Source organism: Mytilus californianus, unplaced genomic scaffold, assembly GCF_021869535.1.
Source record: "Mytilus californianus isolate M0D057914Y unplaced genomic scaffold, xbMytCali1.0.p SCAF_31, whole genome shotgun sequence".
In the NCBI taxonomy this organism is placed as follows: domain Eukaryota; kingdom Metazoa; phylum Mollusca; class Bivalvia; order Mytilida; family Mytilidae; genus Mytilus; species Mytilus californianus.
The window spans coordinates 2,744,675-2,769,442 of NW_026262681.1; the positions used below are offsets into that span (position 1 = coordinate 2,744,675).

The 24,768-nt window shown below is 31.7% G+C and overlaps 2 protein-coding genes across 3 annotated transcripts in view; one reads left to right on the forward strand and one right to left on the reverse strand.

The window, feature by feature from the left end:
• The first annotated feature begins 3,753 nt into the window (after positions 1-3,753).
• LOC127736516 (zinc finger protein 658B-like) lies at positions 3,754-6,162 on the forward strand. Its single transcript, XM_052247083.1, has one exon. The coding sequence runs from the start codon at positions 4,007-4,009 to the stop codon at positions 5,645-5,647; it is 1,641 nt and encodes a 546-aa protein (XP_052103043.1). The 5' UTR covers positions 3,754-4,006; the 3' UTR covers positions 5,648-6,162.
• Positions 6,163-6,445: 283 nt separating this feature from the next.
• Positions 6,446-24,768, reverse strand: part of LOC127736518 (uncharacterized) — a 37,942-nt gene continuing 19,619 nt past the window's right edge. For both annotated transcript variants that reach the window (XM_052247085.1, XM_052247084.1), the window contains exons 10-13: positions 18,094-18,944; positions 15,735-15,925; positions 14,399-15,227; positions 6,446-13,755 (exon numbers count right to left, since the gene is read on the reverse strand). In XM_052247085.1, the coding sequence (XP_052103045.1) occupies positions 13,613-13,755; positions 14,399-15,227; positions 15,735-15,925; positions 18,094-18,944 (2,014 nt within the window). In that variant the 3' untranslated portion in view covers positions 6,446-13,612. The remainder of the gene's footprint in view (positions 13,756-14,398; positions 15,228-15,734; positions 15,926-18,093; positions 18,945-24,768) is intronic.

Here is a 24,768-nt window from a genome sequence, read left to right on the forward strand (position 1 = left end):
CCTAGCCTGTCATATGGTGGTCAAACCGGTTCTTAGAGTCTGTAAGTTAAGTAAGTACCAAGTAGCAAATATCTTGATCCGAGTGTGACTTTCTGATGCTTGCATTAGTTCACTTTTTATCCCACCTATGATCACCTATGTCCATGTTAGCTTTTGCCATCACTTGGCGTCCGTGGGGTCCGTCCGTTGTCGTAATCTTATTTTTAATAATCTTTTGGGATGGTCTAAAACGCGTAAGTGGGGAAACGCGGATGTGCGAAATTGATATATTATAAGTGATTTCTCTGGAACGGCTGAAGATAAATTAATGATTGAAACGTATTTTGAAAGCTTGTATGATAGTATACACCTATAATTTGACTGATTATGAGGGTGATAGCAAGTTTGTTGTCCCTGAGATACCAACTATCTGACTATTGCTCGAGGCGAATCCGAGGGCAATAGTGAGTATCAAAGGGACAACAAAATTGATATTACCATCATAACCAGTAAGTGTTTTATTATACCTTACAAAACAACTTACTAAAAAGTCGATCTGCATACACCACTAGGAAAAAAATTGTCACATAAACATGCACAAGATGAACTGTCAGGGTTGTTTTTGCCCATGTGGTATTTGTCAATATTTTGATTACTGTAATCAAAACCAGGAATCCTTGTGTAAAAATTACCGTGCATTATAATAAATGCTAGCTACCGTACATCAAGCAATCCCAGATGATGAAAACACTGTGACGAAAGACCCATACCATACATTTGTTTTAGTTCTTAAAATATGTCGCATATATTTTCTTTTTTCTTTTTTAATTGCTTCTTTAAGTAATATATTAATTTTGAAATTACGACGACAGATACATACAGATTATACCGTTTACGATATATCAGAGTTTAACATTGCCAAGCGCACAAATCAAAGCAGAGTAGTCAATGACGTCATTGTTGTCCAATGAAAAATTAGTATGAAAAAGTACAGGAAATATGTTTATTAAACTATTGACCGGGGTAATAGTCTTTGAAACTATTGACTGGCAAAAAGTCTGTGGAATGAAATAGCACAAATATTTCATTCTTTTTTATCTGAGACTACTATAACACTGTGTTATAGTAGTCTCAGTTTTTATATAGGAAAAACATACTGAGGTATAATAATGATTGATAACCTATAAAGTTGAAATAATAAAAAAATAATTATTTCTCCTCTAAAACTACTGGAACAAATGTTACTAAACTTTACCTGAATGTTCCTTAGGGTATCTGGTTTAAAATTGTATCCAGGGATTTGTTATAACTACAAACATGACCGCTGTTACTAAAAATTGAACATAGGTGTAAACACTAGTCCAAAAGCAAAGCCACTTGTTTCTATCCATGGGAAGGTTGACAATCGCCTGATCACAGATGGGTTATTCTGGGACAAAATTAAGCTAAATACCAAATGTGTAAATATGTCAAATTGTTTAGCAAAGTAATTAGATATAAGAAGATGTTGTATGAGTGCCAATGAGACAACTCTCCATCCAAGTCACAATTTGTAAAAGTAAACCACTATAGGTCAAAGTACAGTCTTCAACACAGAGCCTTGGCTCACACCGAACAGCAAGCTATAAAGGGCCCCAAAAATGACTAGTGTAAAACCATTCAAACAGGAAAACCAACAGTCTAATCTATATAAAAAACGAGAAACACTTATGATTCACATCAACAAACGACAACCACTGAACTTTAGGTTCCTGACTTATCTCTATATATAAACAAAATCATCACTTGAAAATATAAAATTTATTGCTTTTGAAAGATGATTGTTGTTCATTTTTTGCGAAAAACCATAATAGATAGAAACTATAAATAGCAAGTGAAAATGTTCAGCAAAGTAGGTTCGCAAATAATTTAATATGTCCTAAATTATAAATTAAGCTTTAGCCCATATGAGTGATTGCCACTGACAAATGTTTTTTTACACATGCATTTTTTGTAAAAAGTTAAACCATAATTTTAGTAGTTGAGACAGATGACTTTTAAATGTCAAAGATGTTCAGGACAATAAGGTCTGCAAATAAGTCAAAATGGTTGAAAATGTCAATTCTTTTTATAGGAGTTATTTTCCTTGAATGATTATTTTTAACAATTTTTTTGTAATTTTGTCAAAAAGCAAAAGGCGATAGAAAGAAAACTAATGAAGCAATAAGATCTACCGATAACATAACATGTCCAAATTGTCAGATTTCATAAAGGATTTATTGACTTAAATGAAGATTTTATCCTCATTCTTATAATTTTGTTAATTATCCCGAAAACTTTAATAAAAATATTATCTGTACCGTCTACTTTTTTTTCAACTGAAATTTCAATGGGCGAGGGATGATAATACTTATGAAATCATGAATAAAGTAGAAAAAGGTGACAAATTTATAGATAAAAGGACTAAAATGCAACTACATTGGGATTATTATACCCAAAGCAAACAAAGTTGTGTTGGGTATAAAGTTTTTGACCAGTCAGTCTGTCCTTCAGTCCACAGACCTGTACTTGTCATTGCAACTTCTCTGAAACTATACAACAGGATTTCATGAAACTTTAGATAATAAAGAAGTAATATGTAGAAGTGCATATATCAAGAGGAAATTATGATTAATTTTTTCTAAGAGTTATGCCCCTTTGAGCTTAAAATTTTGACCTTAGTATATTACTGCAACAGTTTGTCAGTGCAACTCCTCAGAAAGTGTAAAAACATCTTTAACTGAGCAACATTAAAAACAACAAATAAAAAACAAAATAAAAGAAAAATGCAAGGAAACCTGGATTCAACATACATTCTTCTGAAAAAGATAAGTGCCTAGTAGCCTTTTATAAGGCTCCAATAAATAAATAAATTCTGGACAAGTTATGAAATTTTTAAGGGACAACATTGATCAAATCAAGAGGCCATTGTCCTGATCTTCATACATTTATATTTTGCAGGTCATTCCACTGATTCTATCAATGTCTGTATCTGACAAACAGATATTCCACAATCAATTTCTATTCGACACATATCAATAAGACATCTGAAAGTTTTAAAAAATATCAAACTATTCCATCTTACCATTTACCTGCAGTACATTTTTGCTTTGATATACAATGTATTGATTTTTAAAGGGGCATTAACTGTCAAAATCATGTTCACTGATTTGACTCAAATTCTCATGTTTGATTTATAACATACTAAAACACATATCCAAATTACAAAAAGTCTAAAATAAACAGTTAACAATGCATATATACTAGATGATATATATAAGAATTTCCTGTGTATTTTAGTCTAGACGCCATCTAATTAACTATGGACCTCTGAAAACTGACAAGGGTCACATAACACGATATAAACATAAACATAAATATAAATAGATAGCGACCTCGTGCAATTGGATTCTTCTATGTCTGTTTGATTTCATGTTATAGGTTAAAAACTTTTTACCTGTATAAATGTATAAGAATGAGTTTTTTGTGGATCGAATCAGTCAATCAAATGATTTACCTTTGTTTCACTTTCAATGTTGACATTCTTTTCCTTTTAATAACTGAACATGCATAATTTATGCGTAATCCATCTCTAGCTAAGGGGTTAATGATTGAACAAAAAAAATCATATTTTAAATTTTTTTATATATCTCGTAGCTTGTGTCGCTTTCATGATATGATAAACTTTCAATAGTACTTTTTAACTTCTTGTATTTATTTTTATTCAATTCTGATTTTATGTTTTTACAGGTTTTCTTTTGACTGTTGCCTCTATTAAAGCTTTACTGATACTGCAGATTAGAGACTACCATGAAAAATAAACAAGTTTATCTAATGCTAACTTTTTGATGAAAAGAAGATGAGAGAAGTAGTCCACAACACAAACTGTATCATAGTCGCAGTTTTAACTAATTGGCAACAACTGATATTTGAGTCGAGTATATCACATACATTTTGTAAATGTTAGTGGTACACTATTGAGTGATAAGTTGTGTTAGTAACAACATATATGATGGCACAAAACAGTGAAAAAAAACTTTACAATTGTATTTCATGTAACAAACAGTATCACCGAAAGGACCACTTTCAAACGCACTTGAAAACTCATACTCAAAAGAAAAAAACATACAAATGTGAAATTTGTAATAAAGAGTTTAGAAGCAGGACTAGTATACCACCACACATGAGAATACATAATGGTGAACGACCATATAAATGTGACATATGTGGCAAAGATTTTATTTATGGAAATGCTTTAAAGATGCACATGAGAATACATTCTGGTGAAAAACCATATAAATGTGATGTATGTGACAAAGAGTTTAGTGATAGTAGTAAATTATCTAGACACATGAGAACACATACTGGTGAAAGACCTTTATACAAATGTGGTGTTTGTGGTAAACAGTTAAGACAGAGAGATTTTTTACAGAAACACATGCAAATACACACTGGAGAGAAACCATATAAATGTAATGTATGCAATAAAGACTTTGCACAGGATAATTATTTAAAGGCTCATATGATTATACATTCAAGTGAGAAACCCTTTGAATGTGATGTCTGCAATAAGTGTTTTGCTCGCAAATTGAACTTAAAAATCCACATGAGATTACATACAGGTGATAAACCTCACACATGTGAGTTTTGTGGTAAAAAGTTTAATCAAGGTTCTGACTTAAAGTCACACAAGAGAATACATACTGGCGAAAGGCCATATAAATGTGAAGTTTGCAACAAAACATTTGGTTGGAGAGAAAGCTTTCAACATCATAAAAAAACACATTCAGATAAAACAAGGAATTCTTTTGAATGTGATATATGTTTTAAAGCATTTAAAGCACGACAAACTTTGAAAACCCATATGAAAACCCATACTGGTGACAAACCCTATGAGTGTAAACTTTGTGGTAAAAGGTTTATTCGTAATGATTACTTAGTAGGACACATGCGAATACATACTGGTGAAAAACCTTTTAAGTGTAAAGTTTGCGGTACAGATTTTAGGCACAGCCATCATTTACAAGAACATTTAAAAACACATACAAATGATAAACCCTATTCTTGTGATGTATGCAGTGCTAAATTTAAAAACACTGGGACTTTGCAAATACACATCAGAATACACAATGGTGAAAAACCTTTCAAGTGTGATGTGTGTGGAAAAGCTTTTAGGCAGAGACCACACTTGAAGGGACATCTCAGAACTCATACTGGTGAGAGGCCTTATAAATGTGAAATTTGTGGTAAATATTTTGGTAAGACGGAACATTTGAAATCACACTTAACAGTACATAGCGATGAAAAACCTCATAAATGTGATATATGTGGAAAGGAATATAAACTTGCACATCATTTAAAAGTTCACAAAAGATCACATGCTGGTGACTATTGTTATAAATGTGATTTGTGTGGTAAAGGTTTTTATCAAAGTGGTAATTTAAAATCGCACATGAAAATTCATAGTAGTGAAAAATGTTATACATGTGATGTGTGTGGTGAAAGTTTTAGGCACAGTCAATCATTAAAGTTACACATAAGAAAACACACTGGTGATAAAGGTTATGAATGTAGTGTGTGTGGTAAGGAGTTCTCTCAGAATGGAAACCTTAAAGCTCATATGAGAGTACACACTGGGGAAGATCCTTAAAAAGACTTGTATTGTATTTAGCAATGTTTAGTGGATTAAAAAGTGTACCCTAATAATATGGGCAAGCGCTCTTTTTAGTATGTAATGTTCATATTTGTATATATATATATATATGGTCATTGTGCATGCATTTAATATTTAAAATTGATATATTGCTGCAATGGAAGATGAATACCATTTTATTGTATCATGTTATAATAAAATATTAAACTCATGTCATGAAACTTTTTTAAGTTGAGGTCAGATTTAAAAATGTTTTTAATATGCAATAATTTATAACATAAGATGATTTATAAGAAATGTATAGCAAGGTTTTATAAGATGTATAGTATTAACCATTTATTAAACAATTTTAATTGTATGCCTTATGTTCATTGAAGTATATTTGAATAGTTATGTCAATTAAAATTACAGTATAAGGGAGATGACTTATATTTTCTTTAATGAAGAAATTATTTAGCATGGGAGATAACTCTTTTCCACACTAATAATGCTGTTTTATGTTTTGTAAGATGTGTGGCTTCAACAATAGACAAGAACATGCTTTTTTTTCATCAAAGAATCTGGGATTCACTGTGTATGTGTAAGGTCTGAATAAGATGATATTACTGTGAAAAAAATCAGTTTTTACACCAATCTGTAGAATATGAAGAAAATGAGGAATTCCACTTTTGTATGTCCTAAAAAGAGTATCTTTCAAAAAAATATTTGATATATGCCGTTGTTAGACAACACAATAAGAACACAGCCATTTAACTGAAGCAGTAAAAGGGAATAGCATAAATCATGACAAGAAGATAGTTTTGTTTTTGTTTTATTTGTTGAATTTGTGGTACAAGAATAAGTACAATACTATTCTAAGGGAGACAAACCCAAAGAGATTCAACATTTAAAGAAAACTTATAGCCAGATCTATGAAAAGATTTAAAATTCAAATAAAACAAGCATTATATTTGTAAATGAAATACATATTACACTATAGCCAGATCTATAAAACTATTAAAAAATCAAATAAATCATACATATGTCTAATATATGATAAACAGCTGCGCTAAGAGCACATGATATCCCTATAATTGTGCATATTGGGATATTTTGAAGGCATTTCATCATAAGCAAATAAAATTCGTAAGGGTTCCGCTGAACCCAGTGTCTCATCTACTTTTTCTGTTAATCGCAGGCTCAACAAAAATGAGGAAGTAAATCAATAAAAATATTCCTCTTGATACTATCTTTTGATTGTAAGAAGCTTCTGTCCAAGTTTGGTAAAATTCCAGGATAGTTTATGAATCTAATAAATGTTTAAAAACTTTAACTGCAGACTGAATGTTAATGTTAACTGGAAGAAAACAAAATTTCCTTCTAGATACTAGCATTTGATCATAAACAAGCTTCTGTCCAAGTTTGGTACAAATCCAAAATAGTATAAGAAAGTTATTAAAATTTTAAAAACTTTAACCACAGAGTGAATATGTTGTTTCCTGGCAGAAAATCTAAGTCCATTTAAAAGTAAAATACGGAAAAAATGGATTTATTTTTTTACAAAATTTCCTTCTAGATACTAGCTTTTGATCATAAACAAGCTTCTGTCCAAGTTTGGTACAAATCTAAAATAGTATAAGAAAGTTATTAAAATTTTAAAAACTTTAACCACAGAGTGAATGTGTTGTTTCCTGGCAGAAAATCTAAGTCCATTTAAAAGTAAAATAAGGAAAAAATGGATTTATTTTTTTACAAAATTTACTTCTAGATACTATCTTTTGATCATAAACAAGCTTCTGTCCACGTTTGGTACTAACCCAGGATAGTTTAAGAAAGTTATTAAAATTTAAAAAAATTATAACACAGAGTGAATGTAATATTTACCAGCAGAAAAACTAAGTCCATTTATAAGTAAAATACGGAAAAAATGGAATTTTATTTTTACAAAATTTACTTCTGGATACTATCTTATGATCATAAACAAGCTTCTGTCCAAGTTTGGTAGAAATCCAGGATAGTTTAAGAAAGATATTAAAATTTCAAAAACTTTAACCACAGAGTGAATATTTGTGGACGCCGACGACGGAATGTAGGATCGCTATGTCTCGCTTTTTCGACTAAAGTCGTAAGGGTTCCGCTGAACCCAGTGTCTTGGCTACCTTTTCTGTTAATCGCAGGCTCAACAAAAATGAGGAAGTAAATCAATAAAAATATTCCTCTTGATACTATCTTTTGATTGTAAGAAGCTTCTGTCCAAGTTTGGTAAAATTCCAGGATAGTTTATGAATCTAATAAATGTTTAAAAACTTTAACTGCAGACTGAATGATAATGTAAACTGGAAGAAAACAAAATTTCCTTCTAGATACTAGCATTTGATCATAAACAAGCTTCTGTCCAAGTTTGGTACAAATCCAAAATAGTATAAGAAAGTTATTAAAATTTTAAGAACTTTAACCACAGAGTGAATAAGTTGTTTCCTGGCAGAAAATCTAAGTCCATTTAAAAGTAAAATAAGGAAAAAATGGATTTATTTTTTTACAAAATTTCCTTCTAGATACTAGCTTTTGATCATAAACAAGCTTCTGTCCAAGTTTGGTACAAATCCAAAATAGTATAAGAAAGTTATTAAAATTTTAAAAACTTTAACCACAGAGTGAATGTGTTGTTTCCTGGCAGAAAATCTAAGTCCATTTAAAAGTAAAATAAGGAAAAAATGGATTTATTTTTTTACAAAATTTACTTCTAGATACTAGCTTTTGATCATAAACAAGCTTCTGTCCAAGTTTGGTACAAATCCAAAATAGTATAAGAAAGTTATTAAAATTTTAAAAACTTTAACCACAGAGTGAATGTGTTGTTTCCTGGCAGAAAATCTAAGTCCATTTAAAAGTAAAATAAGGAAAAAATGGATTTACTTTTTTACAAAATTTACTTCTAGATACTATCTTATGATCATAAACAAGCTTCTGTCCAAGTTTGGTACAAACCCAGGATAGTTTAAGAAAGTTATTAAAATTTTAAAAACTTTAAACACAGAGTGAATGTAATATTTACCAGCAGAAAAACTAAGTCCATTTATAAGTAAAATACGGAAAAAATGGAACTTTATTTTTACAAAATTTACTTCTGGATACTATCTTATGACCATAAACAAGCTTCTGTCCAAGTTTGGTAGAAATCCAGGATAGTTTAAGAAAGTTATTAAAATTTCAAAAACTTTAACCACAGAGTGAATATTTGTGGACGCCGCCGACGGAATGTAGGATCGCTATGTCTCGCTTTTTCGACTAAAGTCAAAGGCTCGACAAAAATGGCTCTGTAGAAAAACATGCCTGAGGATACTGTTTAAATCAAACAGTTTGTTATGTTCACCAATTCCAACAATAATGTAAAGTTTCCACTAAATCAGTCCAAGCAAACTCAAGTAATGGTACAATGTGTGAAACATTTACTAAAATCTGACAATTAAAGTCCCATAATTCTGGAGCAACAAACTGATAAATATAAAAAATCAAAAGTGATCTTCCTTTTTTTTAATCCCAACAATAATGTAATGTTTGGAGGAAATCATCCCAGGCATACTGAAGTTAGAGCATGATTAGTGAAAATTTTCTAGAAGTGTAAAATTCAATGTTCCATAACTCTAGAAAGACAAACCTACATGTAAAAATTTCAAAAATCGCAGGGGATAATCTTTTTATCAATCCCCACAATAAATAAAAGTTTGAAGAAAATCAATTAAGGAGTAATGAAGTTAGTGGCGATTTGTGAAAAACTGCCTTAAATCTAAGGGTCAAAGTTCTGTAACTCTGGAATGACAAAGTCAAAAATAAAAATAAAAATTGTATAGCTTTCTTCTATCAATTCTAATGTTGTGTTAAAGTTATATAGGAATAGGTGAAAGAGAATTTGAGTTATTGTACGAAGTGTTGTTGGATGGACAGACGGACAGACAGACTGACAGACATTGGTATACCATAATAATGGTGTATAAAAATTGAAAAATAAAAGACCGATAAAAAATATTCAAATTTCAAAATGAAATATTAAAATGTAGTCATTTTTAAAAAGTAATAGTTTTTAAAACATATCAACAGTTTGCAAAATATATACAACTACATGTAGATCTTAACAAAAACTTGCAAAATTGTCTCACTGGGAACAAATTAAAATTGTAAGCTATAATTACAAATTAAATGCTTTACACATGGCTATTGCAATTATTTCAATACTAATATATCAATAAATCCATAACAAAAATATGCCACTTTTGTAGGTCCTGAAAAAATATGGAACAAAAGTAATATAGTAGACATATATATATATATATCGTTATTAGAAAAAACAATTAAAACACAGCCATGTAGCAGAAGCATTACAGGAAATAGTATAAATCAAGGCAAGAGACCAGTTTGATTTTGGTTTTATTAATTGAAACTGCAGTATTTGCTTTGTGATGGAATGAGTACAATATTATTCTAAGGGAGATAAACCCAAAGAATAAAAAAAAGAAAGAAAACTTCAAATTTAAGAAAAAAGTTGAATATATGTTTTATCTACTTGAATGGCTTTTATATTATCAAAATCTTCATAAATGAACTGCTATTGAAATATTGTCTTCCCGTACACTAATTCTCCGATATTTTCCCATATGCAGTGACCCTAACTAGGACCTCTTGTTAGAACTTCAGCCATCGCACAGCTCAAGTGTAAACTGTAATGAAAGAATGTAAACAAACATGCACTGGAAGGTAAATAGTAATAACTGATTCTTAAAGAACAAAGTTAATACAATAAATCAATTAACATTGTTAAGGAAAAGTTTAATGAACAAATGGGAATGCATGGAAAATATAAAAAAAAAATGCCATGGCTCTATTCATTCACTTATTTGTCACATGCTCCACATGCTCTGTGTTGATTGTTTATCAATTTCATGATCCAGTAAACTTCGGCAACAAACTTGCAATATCTAATAATACTTAGCTATATCTTAACAAAAGCTTGTCTCACTGGGAACAAATTAAAATTGTAAGCCATAACAAATTAAATGCTTTACACATGACAATTGCCGGTAGGCCTCGGTGGCTGAGTTGATGAGCTACTGTATCACTAGCCTGTCAACACTGACATTGTGAGTTTGAATCAGGCACGTGGCAGGTGCGTTCAACTCCAGTCTTTATTAACTAGGATTGTCAGTTTTCCTACCAAAGGTCAGTGGTTCTTTTCAGCTTCCTCCACCAATAAAAACTTACCGCCATGAAATGACACAATAGTGCTGAAAGTGGCGTTTATCACTGATCAATCAATCATGACTATTGCCATTATTTCAACACTAATATATCAATAAATCCATAACAAAAATATGCCACTTTTGTATGTGCTGAAAAAAGTATGGAACAAAAGTAATATATTAGATACTATGTCGTTATAAGACAACACAATTAAAACACGGCCATGTAACAGAAGTATAACAGGGAAAAGTATAAATCTAGACATTAAGAAGCCAGTTTCAGTTTAGTATTCCAGTATTAGCTTTGTATTTGCATTACAGGAACGAGTACTATATTATTCTAAGGGAGACAAATTAAACCCAAAGAATTAAAAAAATGAAAGAAAACATAGCCACCCCTATGAAAAGATTAAAAGCATAAATAAAACCCATTGCATTTTGAAAAAATAAAGACTCAAAAATAATTTATAAATGAAAGATTTTAAATTGCAGATATTTAATGCATGTCATTATTAAATAAAAGATATTTATTTTTAAAACATATCAACAGTTTGTAAAATATATAACAGTTAGTAAAATATGTAAAACTTTATCTTAATAATAACTTGTTTCACTACAAACAAATAAAAATTGTAAGCTATTATAACAAATTAAATGCTTAACACACAACCAATGCCATTATTTCAATATGTGTACTTTTATGCAAATAAATTCATAACAAAAATATAAGTGCTGCCTATTCTATAAATATCTAAAAATAAAACATATTATCATCAAGCCACAATCTGTGCAAAATTCACATATTTTGTTGAGGAAAAAAATTGAGTTGCCTAAATAAAAACGTCTTGCTATACATGTATATTAAAATAGATAAACTTGCTGTACATTGTAAAAATAAGTTGCTACAATGATAAAAGCATATGCATATCTTCATTCATATAAAAAGTCCTACATATTTAAAATTATATTTCTGTAAAAGAATTTTCTAATTTCAGAAATAAATATGGATCAATCATTTGCTGTCACTTGCGATCCAAAATAACAAAAGAATCCCAAACTAACTTGAAGTTACATTTTATACACAATAAAAAATTGACGAAGACACTCTCAAAATAATTGATTAAATCATAATAGAACAACACTAATGTATTCTTGAACAAGGGCATATCAAAAGCTAATGTTCATTTTCTACAATCAAGAGTGGCAATGACCATAAATTCAGATATAATAATAATGGGTGATTTTAATATGAATTTTAAAGCACCAAAGAAACTCCTAAAAAATGGCTGAATGTTTTAGATTCAAACAATCTTCAACAATTGATTGTAAATGCCCAAGGGTTACATTTATTGATCATATTTATGTAAATAATCCTAAAATATTACATAGAGAATTTCAAAAATTTCAACCAAATTGGTTTCTTCTAGACCTGCAAACTACACCTTTTTATATTAAATTGAATTTGAAGAAAATCCTAGTCTGTCAACAATTATGCTATGTTAAACAAGGCTTTAGATAAACAAGCTCCAGTTGTTAAAGGGACAGCCTGAATAGTATGACTGAAATCATTTATGCTTAGAATAAGAGAGATTATTGAGATAAAAAATAATTGCCATATGCCAGATGGAAACATCAGACCATAACACATCTAAATTTAAGAATTGGATATACTAAGATCTTCTTATTTCTTATGTCGCTCCCTTGATAATCACCTCTATGTCATTTTGCAATGTTTCAAGCCAGATAAAAACTGTAGGTTGATATGTTATTTTATGTCACGAATTAGTAGTGGTAAGAAAATATTACTATAAACCAAGTACTGTGTTTAGACTCAGTGGAGCATGAATAAAAAAATCTACTAAAGAAAAGAATTCTGATAAAAAAAAAATACCATGTTATTCATTAACAATTCGAATTAACTTGTAATCATTAATCCTATTGAAGCCCTATCATAAAAAAAAATCATCTTATGTGTAAACCATGAGATAATAAATTGAAATTAATATACACTTGTTCACACCTCATTTTTGTCCAAATCCAAGAAAACCAAACATTAAAGGCTCTTCTATTTTAAAATTCAACAAGGGTTCCACCTGGGTTTCGTCTGTGATTGCTGCTGTCAGTGTAATAGCGTAATGTTAATTGCCAAAGTCCATTTATCAGTAAAATCTAGAGAAAAAAAGATTATCAACTTTTTTCTTAGGATGCTATTTCTTGATCTTGAAGAAGCTTATTTCAAGTTCCACAACATTCCATGAAAGTTTCAGAAAGTTATTGAAGTGTAAACAATGTATCCAAAGACTGAATGTAAATGTTAACTGCAAAAAAAAACTAAGTACACTTATCAGGAAATAAGGAAAAATGGAACATGTATTTTTAAAAAATTTTCATTCTGATTTTAGCTCTTGATAAAAAAAAAAGCTTCTACCAAATTTTCATTAAAACCTATGAAGGTTTGACATAATTATTGATGTCTAAAAGAACACAAGCCTGTATCTAAATTCAAACTGCAAAAAAAACAAACCACAAAGTCCTTTTATCAGTAAAATACTGAATAATGAACAAAAATATTTTCATTATCTTGCTGTGAATACTGTTTCTTGATCAAAATGTTGCAGGCTTGACAAAAAGATGTAGGGTAGGAAAGGAGTTCCATCGAAACCCACAACCAGTTAACTGACTTTAAATAATATTGCATATATCAAATGAACACACATTAGGTTATGCCTTGAAAGACAGTGTATGCAGTTTATTCTTTAACATCTCGGCTTGATTTTTGACGGGACACTTCTTCAGATCTTGAAAGTTGTAGCTGACGTTTTCTTCCAACTGTCATGGTGGCCTTTTGTTCTTCTGTATCTTCAGATTGTCTGGTTGTCTCCCATCTATTTTCTATAAAATAGTCAATATTTAAAAGATGTTAATATACAAATAGATTATGCTTACATATCAAATTGCATCATTTTACAATAATAAAATCACTTTATTTCAAATAAGTTACTTATTCTAAAAGTATATGATTACAAATTTAATTACAAAATTCTGAGATAACTAACTCCACAGATTTATTATCATGTACTTAATCTGTGATGACCAATTAAAAATCTTTTTTTAAGATTTATGCAATTTCTGATAAAGATTTTAATCCCTTATCATGATATTTAAAATTCTTGATTTTGAATTTAAACTTCATTTTTGGAGGTCATAAATGAGTCCTAAATGGGGTTTAATATTTTCATACCCCAAAAAAATATAAGAGAAGAATGTGTCTGAGGACAGGAATGCCCCTGCTCAAGCTTTGCAACGAAAATGGGACGGATTGAAAGGCGAAAGGACAGAAAGACAGAAAGACGGACGGTCAAGGGTAACACTTAATGCCCCGTCGCCTACGGCGGGAGCATAAACACATACTGGAATTATTCCCATTTAAATGAGGCTGCACCCATGTTATTATTTTTTACCCGAATCAATACTTTCAAAATACCTTAATCAATCAATTAAACTGCTTCCTTAAATGAATGAATTGTTTAGTTACCTTCTTTTTCCTCCTCTTGTACAGATGGATATTTTTGTTTCATGTCTTCCAACAATTTTTTTTTTTCTTCTTTATCTTTAGCATCTACAATGTTTAAATATTCCAATACTGGCATTTCTAGATCAAAACTCTTATCTTGTGATGTTGATCTAGTAGACTTTAAAACAGCCTTGCCCTTTTCTGATGTTTCTCTCTCAACACTGTCAAGAAATGCCTGCATTGAAGGATCTCTTGACCTTTTTCTTTTGAAACGTTCCCTCTTTTCCTTAGTGCTCATATCTTGAGAAGAAGTTGAAGAAAGACTGCTTCTTTCTGTTGACTTTCTTTGAATTTCTGACAAATAGTTTTTCCCACTTTCTTCTTCAGTTTCACCTTTTTCATCAAAAACATCATCCTCTTCAATTGTTAAATCTGTCTTTGCAGACTTTGAAGAATTTTGGTCAATATCTTCTTGAATTTCCATTAAACTTTCAAAACCTTTACCTTCAATGACTGTTTCCATGGCAACATCCTCTTCCTCTGATGATGATGAAAAATCATCAGGATTCTCCATTCTTTTAAATAATTTATCAAAATCCATCACCTCATCATCTTTTAACCTATAATCTTCAAATACCACTTCTTTGAACTCAATCATTTCAATGTTCTCCTCTTCAGAAACACTGTCACTGTCATCTGCTCTCACAGGCATGAAAGTCATGTTACCTGGACCAGCCATCATTATTTCTGCTTTGACATCTTCTATTGGAACATATTCACTGTGTTTTATTGTCTCTCTTTCACTTCTTGCTTTTTGTCTATCTTCTTCAAATTTTCCCTTTTCAAAATCCTGAAATTATATAACAGAATAATCTTAATTGTCCTGAATATCATCTTAAGATAACTATCCTGAGGTATTAAGGGACGACCATTTAATTCTGAGGGGTAAAGAGGGGGGGGGGGAGTGGACTGGCAAATTTGATGAGGTCAGAATATTTATTTCTATCTTAAAAGCCGCCAGATTATATATTTTCAATCAGAATATTTATTTTCTGCTCCTCCAAAAAGTAACATGAAACTGCCCCCTTTCAAAATCAAATGGTCGTCCCCTAATTTACAGATCAACATTTTAGTAGGATAAACTAGAAAGTTCATCAAAAAGAGCAGTAAAAATGAAGTGTAGAATTTTGATTCCATTGAAATATGAAAATATAATAGCATTATAATTAGGGATGGATCGTGTACCAGTAAGTGTTGAAAATGGTAAAATACATAAAATAACATAGAGATGTATTTTGAATGGTACTGTTGACATGAAATCAGTAATAAGTAATAAGAAATGATAAGTTCTCCTCACATTGTAAAACTTGATGGCTGGTTCAATTTTCTGTGTCTCTCTTGCCTGCTGTAAAGCCCAGAGATGCTCAGCTTTTATTTCCTCATATTCCTGCCTATGAATGTGTATAGGATGTAGTCCACCACATTTTGTCATATCTCTGGTAATCTCATAAAACATTATTCCTTCCCAAAGATGGTTGATAGCATTTCCTATTTCAAAATAAAATTTATATTTAAGCATTTTATAAAATGTATCAACATCTTTATATGTATTTATTACAAAAGAGCTATAAGCCTTTAAATACGTTTTACAGGTGTGGGGTTGAAGTCAATAAAATTGCATCCTAAAACATTAAAAAGCAAGAATGTGTCCATAGTACACAGATGCCCCACTCGCACTATCATTTTCTATGTTCAGTGGACCGTGAAATTGGGGTAAAAACTCTAATTTGGCATTAAAATTAAGAAAGATCATATCATAGGGAACATGTGTACTAAGTTTCAAGTTGATTGGACTTCAACTTCATCAAAAACTACCTTGACCAAAAACTTTAACCTGCCCACTCGCACTATCATTTTCTATGTTCAGTGGACTGTGAAATTGGGGTCAAAACTCTAATTTGGCATTACAATTAGAAAGATCATATCATAGGGAACATGTGTACTAAGTTTCAAGTTGATTGGACTTCAACTTCATCAAAAACTACCTTGACCAAAAACTTTAACCTGAAACGGGACGGGCAGACGAAGGGACGGATTAACGAACGGATGCACAGACCAGATAACATAATGCCCCTACTACTATCGTAGGTGGGGCATAAAAAACAAAAGACATCCAGAGGTTGGCATACAGTTTTCATCAGTAAACAACTGCCACCAAAATATATCATGCTCTAAACTGCTTCACATCGTGTAGAAAGTAAAGTTGTAGATTTAACAGAGACTATGAAAGATCTGTCATCTACATCTAATTCCCTAAGAACATTTAGCTATAAATAAAAAAACAACTGTTAACAAGTTCCTAAATTGAGACATGGTATTAAAACTTTTTTTGAGCACCCACTTCTCCTTATTTTAATCGCAATCAATGGGATAACAAATGATAAATAGAAGAACATACAATGAAAAGCGGTCAAAGACAAAACATTCTTTTTACATATAACTAGAGGCTCTAAAGAACCTGTGTTGCTCACATGCATCTTCAACAATGGCCACCTTTTAGTAAAAATCATTATAGGGGAACAACTCTATTAAGAGTTTTAAACTGACAACTTCAGTCATGTTGACATATTTGTAGAACTTATCCTTTTGATAATTTTTCCTTTCTAAAGTTTCTAAAGTTTCTATTCATCTATTTATTTTTTTTAAAAAATGCAAAAAATTTCATTAAAGGGCAGTAACTCCACTAACTAGTCGACTGAAGATTTCGACCATAATGGCTTATATGTAGATCATGTCTTGCTGATCATTTGTGCTATTTAAAGTTTCTATCTATCTATTACAATTTTCAAGATAATAGGCAAAAATGGGAAAAAATGGGGAAAATCATCATGAAAGGGCAATTACTTCAATAAGGAGTCAACTTACAACCTTGGTCATGTTGACTTATTCAAAGATCTTATCTTGCTGATCATTTTTGATTTTTAAAGTTTCTATTAATCTATTATAGTTTTTAAGATATTGGGCAAAAATGCCAAATAAAATTGGCATTAAAAGGCAATAACTCTAATAAGGAGTCGTCTGATGATTTTAGTTACTGAACTTATTTGTAGATCTTGTCTTGCTGATAATTTTTGCTATTGTAAGTTTTTGTATATCTATTATAATTGTCGAGATAATAAGTAAAAAAATTTAAAAATGGTAAAATTCGTCATTTAAGCAATCACTCCTATAAGAAGGTGTCTGAATGTTTTGACGTAAATGGACAATATTTAGAGCTCAACATTTTGAACATTTTTGCTCCTTTTTGCTCCAGTCAGAATTTCTCTATTGATAGTGGTTTTTAAAAATAATAAGCAAAACTTGCATTTTACCCCTTTGTTCTGTTTTTAGCCATGTCGGCCATCTTGGTTGGCAAGCGGAGTCATTGGACACATTTTTAAAACAAGATACCCCAATGATGATTGTGGCAAAGTTTGGCCCAGTGATTTCAGAGGAGAAGATTTTTGTAAAAGTTGATGACGACAAATGATGACGACGGACGCCAAGTGATGAGAAAAGCTCACTTGGCCTTTTGGCCTTAAATGGTACAGTATGATAACCAATGAGACATCTATTCACCAAAGACCATAGGACATGGATATAAGCAACTATAAGTAACTACGCAGCCTTTAACAATGAACAAAACCCATAACATACAGCTATAAAAAGAACCATACCTTTTTGTTTCTTGGCATATTCCTGCCGTGCCTTGTGCAAGAGGATTTTGCCCACCAGATGTGGTGTATGTGTACATTTATAATGAGGTGGCTGTAGGATTTTCCTTCTGATGTTATCTGCTTCTTTGATATCTTTTACAGCATCACTTAATGCACCAGAAACTTTCAACAATCCAAGCTCGACGTAGGATTCAGCTCGCTTCACTAATTTATCAGCATAATTGTCATACTTGTGTAGATTCATTTGAGTGTCTAGTGCCATAGCTTTTGTGTAATATCTAACTGATTTTTCAAAATATTCTTTCGCCTCTTTTGTATTTTTCAATTCATTTTCTTTTAGCCCTAATACATACCACAATCGACCAATACTCGCAATAAATGAAGGTATGTCCAAATTATAAAAATTTTCAACTTTTTCAGCAGCTTTTTTAAAGGCAGCATAGAGATTTGATCTCGCTTCTTCAACTGCAGGTGGATCAAGCATAAGATAAGCTTGAGCTATTTTTTCATAAATATTTGTAATATGATACATATAACGATGTCGTACAAATTTGTGTTCATTGAACAATTTTTGGGCCATTGTAAGATCTTGTACTGCATTTTGAGGCTGCTTTCTCCTTAAGTTAAACTTTCCTTTGAGGAGGTAAAACATTCCAAATACCGGGGCCAAAGCATTGCCTTTGCCCTTAACAGCATTGAAAGATTTTTCTATTTCTATAAGATACTTCAAAACAAGTTCATTTCTGTCAACATCAAAGAAAAAACTGGCCTTTTCAATTTTCCAGAACAAATCTTCCAGTGTGCAAGTCCTTTTATCACTGCCTTCCAACATTTTTTCAATCCTGTTTATTCTAGAAAAAAAGTATATATTCATTATGCATTATGACATAATTTAACTTAATTTTTAAAGACGACTGTGAACTGTGTATTAGGTTGATACAAAATGTACTAGTTTAAACTTAAAATCCAATATGATTTATAACAGAAATATTTTTTTAAATTCTTTTTTAGAGATTACAAATAGGGAAGCTCTTCCAAATACTTTAAAAGAACATCCATTGTAGAATTTGACATTTCATTTTGAAATTTAAAAACTTTTTTTATTCGTGAATTCAAAGTAAAACCCAAAACCTACACTAGTCCATATTTGTAGGATGTTAAAATATGATTTTAAGCAGTTAATCTTATCAAAATTGCGCAGCTGGATACAACGGCAGAGTTCCAACCCTGAACAGTTGGGACAAAAATGGACACAATATTCGCACTTGATACAGGTCTGAATTTGGATTGTAATTCAATATTTGACTCAGAATAACTGTAGTCAAAGAACTTAGAATTGGTTATATGATTTGAATTTATATACAATTTTTTGCTTTTGTGCAATACACTATGCTGTTGTGAATTGACCCCCCCCCCCAAAAAAAAAAAAATGTACCCCCCTTTTTTTTTGCTTTAGTGCATTACACTATGATGTTGCAAATTGACCTCCCCCCTTCTTTTTCAAATTCCCCCCCCCCCCTTTTTTTCAAAAAAAAAAATATTTGCAGAAATTTTCTTATTGATTTCTGAAATCTTGAGGAGAAAAAATTGTCCCCTCCCCCACAACAATTTTTTTATCCCCCCACCAATTTTTTTTTAACCTCCCCCCCCCCTTTTCCAAAAAAAATTCTTTCCCTCAAGATATGGTCATAATCTCAATTCAAATTTCCAATGGAGTTCGCAACCATAATAACCAATTTAAATACATCATAAAAGTCTTAAAATAGAACATGACATACATAATCATGGCTAAAATTAATATACCTTAATCAGCATTTTTAAAATAATTAAAATAGTAACTTCTAAAAATTTATTGACAACTAATCACCTCAAAACAATACAACGTTTCTTTATACATAATTTAAAAGCAGTGTAAGGGAGGTAATTCAAACACAACATTGTACTGAAGTAATTGTCCATTAACCAGGACACCCTTGTTTTTTCTCACTTTTTTGCCCCTAATTCCTAAACGGTTTGAGCCATAACCCCCCAAAGCCAATCCTTACCATCCCTTTGTGGTATGGAAACTTGTGGTATAATTTCCGAGAGATCCATACACCGTTCCACAAGTTATTGTCATGAAACTAGAAAAATGCTTATTTGGGCCCCTTTTTAGCCCCTAATTCCTAAACTGTTGGGACCATAACCCCCAAAATCAATCCCAACCTTCCTTTTGTGGTTATAAACCTTGTGTTTAAATTTCATAGATTTCTATTTACTAATACTAAATAGTAACTGGTCGTATAAAAAAAATTTAGTAATTTTAAACATCTCTATGAATGTGTCTTTGAAGTAAATACAACAAAGTGGTAGACATGTTACAATGACAAAAGCCTGAAAAGGAAAATTATTTTGATAGGTTTGGCATGTCACATGTGGAGCAGAAACTTCTGACCCTTTGGCAGCATCTGAGTCACCCCATTTTTGGTGGGTTCTAATGTCGTTCAATCTTTATAAAAAAAAAAAAAATTTGTGTAATGTTTTGTTATTGTCTTTTCATCCTTTTTAATTTTGGACATGGTGTTGTCTGTTCTAATTGAACTAATGATTTTTGATTGCCTTCTTGGTATCTTTGCTCTCTTTTTTCTAAAATGTACTAAGCGCTCTTCCAGAATATATGTATAGGAGGGTTGAACTTGAAAGGCACATTATATAAATAATATGTCGTTGTTGGGATTGTGAACAACATTCACATTTAAATATACTTTGATAGATATATTATTAAATTATATGGGTGGTGGACCTTGAAAAAAGAAGTGCTTTCCAACCGTCCCATCTTTTTTTTCCTGGATTAGATATAAGAAGATGTGGTATGAGTGCCAATGAGACAACTCTCCATCCAAGTCACAATTTGTAAAAGTAAACCATTATAGGTCAAAGTATGGCCTTCAACACAAAGCCTTGGCTCACACTGAACAGCAAGCTATAAAGGGCCCCAAAATTAATAGTGTAAAACCATTCAAACAGGAAAACCAACGGTCTAATCTATATAAAAAACGAGAAACACTTATGAACCACATCAACAAATGACAACCACTGAACATCATGTTCCTGACTTAGGACAGGTGCAAACAAATGCAACGGGTTTAATCGTTTTAATAGGCGCCAACCTTCACCCTACCTGAAACAATAGTGTAATATCACAACATAGAAAGACACACTATAAAATATCAATTGAAATGGCTTAACTCAATCAAAAGACATATTAACAAAAACAAGTGAACATACATAGAACGAATAAATATGATCTATGACACGATGTAAATACAAAATTAATAAATCAAGGAGGGTTAGATGTTTAACAATATCATAACCTTGGACAAAATGCCTCCAAATAAGATAACGTACACAGGTAAATACAAATAACTTTGTTGTAAAGTATACATGGAGTACGGAAATAATTTTTACAAAATAAATAATTTTGTTGTTCCTAGTACGAGAACAAAAGTGAAAATTTATCGTCATACTAAACACTTATCAAAGGTGGTATATATTAAAAATAGTGAGACTAGATATAACACTGAATAAGTAAACATTAAATAACAAAAATACATTACAAATTGTATCAACAGGTCAAATCAACATGAAAGTACGATTTGAGAGTACTCCCAGTTACTGAAAGGTAGTTAAAAGCCAAAAACAATAAATAATAAAAAATCATGCATCAGAGACTAAAATCAACTAAAACACATCCCAGGGATTTAGTGTTTTGTCATAGACAATCAAAGAAGACATGACTTGTGCAATGCCCCTTATGCATAGACAATTCAATTCTTTTAACTGCTCCAGGGTTGTGAAATGTGAACAAAACAAAACCATAAGTAATTGTATTCACATTAAAAAAATGAGGAGATGTGGTATTATTTTATTTGAAAATTTACACTTTATTTTAAAGCCTCAAAACTGTCAATAAAGGGCTTCCATGAAAGACAAACATGTGCCATTTTTGATAAGGATCTACTCATAATTTTGAGCTTAAAATTACTTAAATTCAGAAGTCAATTATAGACAAAATTAAAACATAACAGAGTTAAATCACTATGTGGCATTAATTGCAGTGACTTGCCAGTCAGTGTTGCCTTCATGCAATTCAAACCAGATTAAGTTTAATCATATTGCAGCTTGTATTAACTATTACTAAACTGATCAATTTGTAAAATAATTATCATTTTGCTTTATTCACACTACTTTTTATAAATGAATTTCATAAACCTCAGCTATAATTAGAAATCAGTTATAATGGCTAATGTGCTCCTTTACACAGGAGGAGGAAGATAAGAGAAATAAACTGCTTCGCTGAGCGCAGCTGGATACGCCCGCAGAGGTCCAACCCTGAACAATTGGGGCAAAAATGGACACAATATTCAAGCTTGATACAGGTCTGAATTTGGATTGTAATTAAATATTAGACATTATCAAAATTTTATATTTTCAATAATCTGGTTTAATTCAATCAAATATTTGTGTGGGTGTGTGGGTGTTGCAGCCTTTAGCTCATTGCCATATTTGGCATGGCCATAGATGGCGCTCTCAGGTGGAATCTGAATTTTGGAATTCCCGTATTGGGCACTTGTTAATTTGCTGTCGACAACAAAGCAGGTGCTGCAGAAATTAGTTAAATTATTTAAACGAAAAGATGCCAAACAAAAGAAATGCCAGGGGATCGCCATCAAGAGCCATTGGAAAGAAGAGGAGGATGACCAGCAGGAAAGAAGGACAGGGAGTGCGGAACGAAGAAATCACTCAAAAGAAGGACGGAGTTGGACGGAAAAGAATGGTCAGGAAAACACAGGAGGTGGGATAGGTGGAGACACAAGGACCAGAAGAAAATGCTGAAATATCATCAGGTAATGAGTCGGAGGAGGATACACGGGCATTCCCCTTTTTTAGGCACGACCCGTCACACAAAAATTTTGAAATGGCAAATAATTCCATTGATTTCACTCCGACACAAGAGTCTAGCATTCATGACACAGTAGGGGAACACGTGCCTTTTAAAATTAAGGAAAAGATTTGGGCGGGAAAGTTTATAGAGCTTCATTATCTTTTGAGAACGCAAAAAGAAATTGAGGAGGTTGACGAGGGCGATTTGAAATTAAAAAGGGGGAAAATTTGCATTGAAAAAAGATCGTCGGGTGTTTATTTGTCCATAAATGAATGGACTTCAGCATTTATGGTTTTTATGAGTGTCTACATTGAGAAATACAGGACACGGGCACAGGAATTGTTAAAATATATGCGCGATATAAGATTAGCGGCAACGAGGTCAGAAAACTGGGCCACCTATGACGAGCAATTTAGGCTAAAAATAGAAAAGAATCCAAATTTATCTTGGGGAAATATACACGGTGAATATTGGCTATTACACATCACATCTCCCACAGTACAAAACAATGTGTCAGTGCAATCACAGGGTTATAGAACAAATACACAAAATCGTGGTCATTATAACTCAAATGCAGCTACACTTTCAAACACTAACACGAGAACACATCAACAATCACAGGTAACTAGTGGAAGTGTAAATATGTCATGTAAATACTATAATAATGGTAATGAAGCCTTGGTAATGACTGTCCCTACTTCCCTCGTTGTAGGTTTAAACATGTATGTGAAATATGCAGTGGCAAACACAGAGGCCCAATGTAATAACCGGGCCCAAGGAAGAAGTAACAAAAAGTATTAATTTTCATTCATTAGGAAATACTCCTGTTAAAGTATCGGTCTTGGAAAATTATTTAGAATTTTACCCACATAACAATGTAGCACATGAAATTATATCTGGTTTCAAATATGGTTTTTCATTAAAATATTTTGGCTCTAGGGAACCAAGGGAGAGTTCCAATTTAAAAAGTGCATTACAGCTACCCAACATTTTTAAAGAAAAATTAATGAAGGAAGTTAAACTTGGTCGCATTGCTGGTCCTTTCAGATACCCGCCTTTTCCCACACTGCAGGTATCACCAATGGGGCTAGTGCCAAAAAAGGATGGGGATTTTAGACTTATTCAACATTTATCCTATCCTGAGAATAATTCAATAAATGATTGTATTGATAAAGATCATTGTTCAGTGCAGTACAGTTCAGTGGACGAAGCAGCATGTTTGATTAATAGACACAAAACATTTGCCCGTTTAAGTCAGTGTGATGTAAAAGCGGCTTTTTCGCTTGTTGCCAATTGCCCCGCAGGATTTTGACTTGTTAGGGATAAAATTTCAGGGCGAATATTATCTTAATAAAATGATGCCAATGGGGGCCTGTGGGAGAAATTTGCAAAAGCTTTGCATTGGATAATACAGCAAAAAAGCGGAAATGATCATATCCTCCATTATTTAGATGATTTTCTTTTTGTCGAGTCGAGCCAAACATCAAAAGTTGGCAATACTTTGAAGATATTCCAAGAGGTATGCGATAAAATAGGTATTCCTCTTGCTAGTGACAAGACTACTTTGCCTACTACATTACTCATTTTTTTGGGTATAGAATTTGATACACAGAATTTAATCATGCGGCTTCCAAATGAAAAACTTGTCAAACTCTCACAAAAAATCAGAGATACCTTAGACAGTTCTAAAATAACTCTTAAAGATATGCAATCTCTTCTTGGGCTCCTGAATTTTGCTTGTAAGGTGGTTG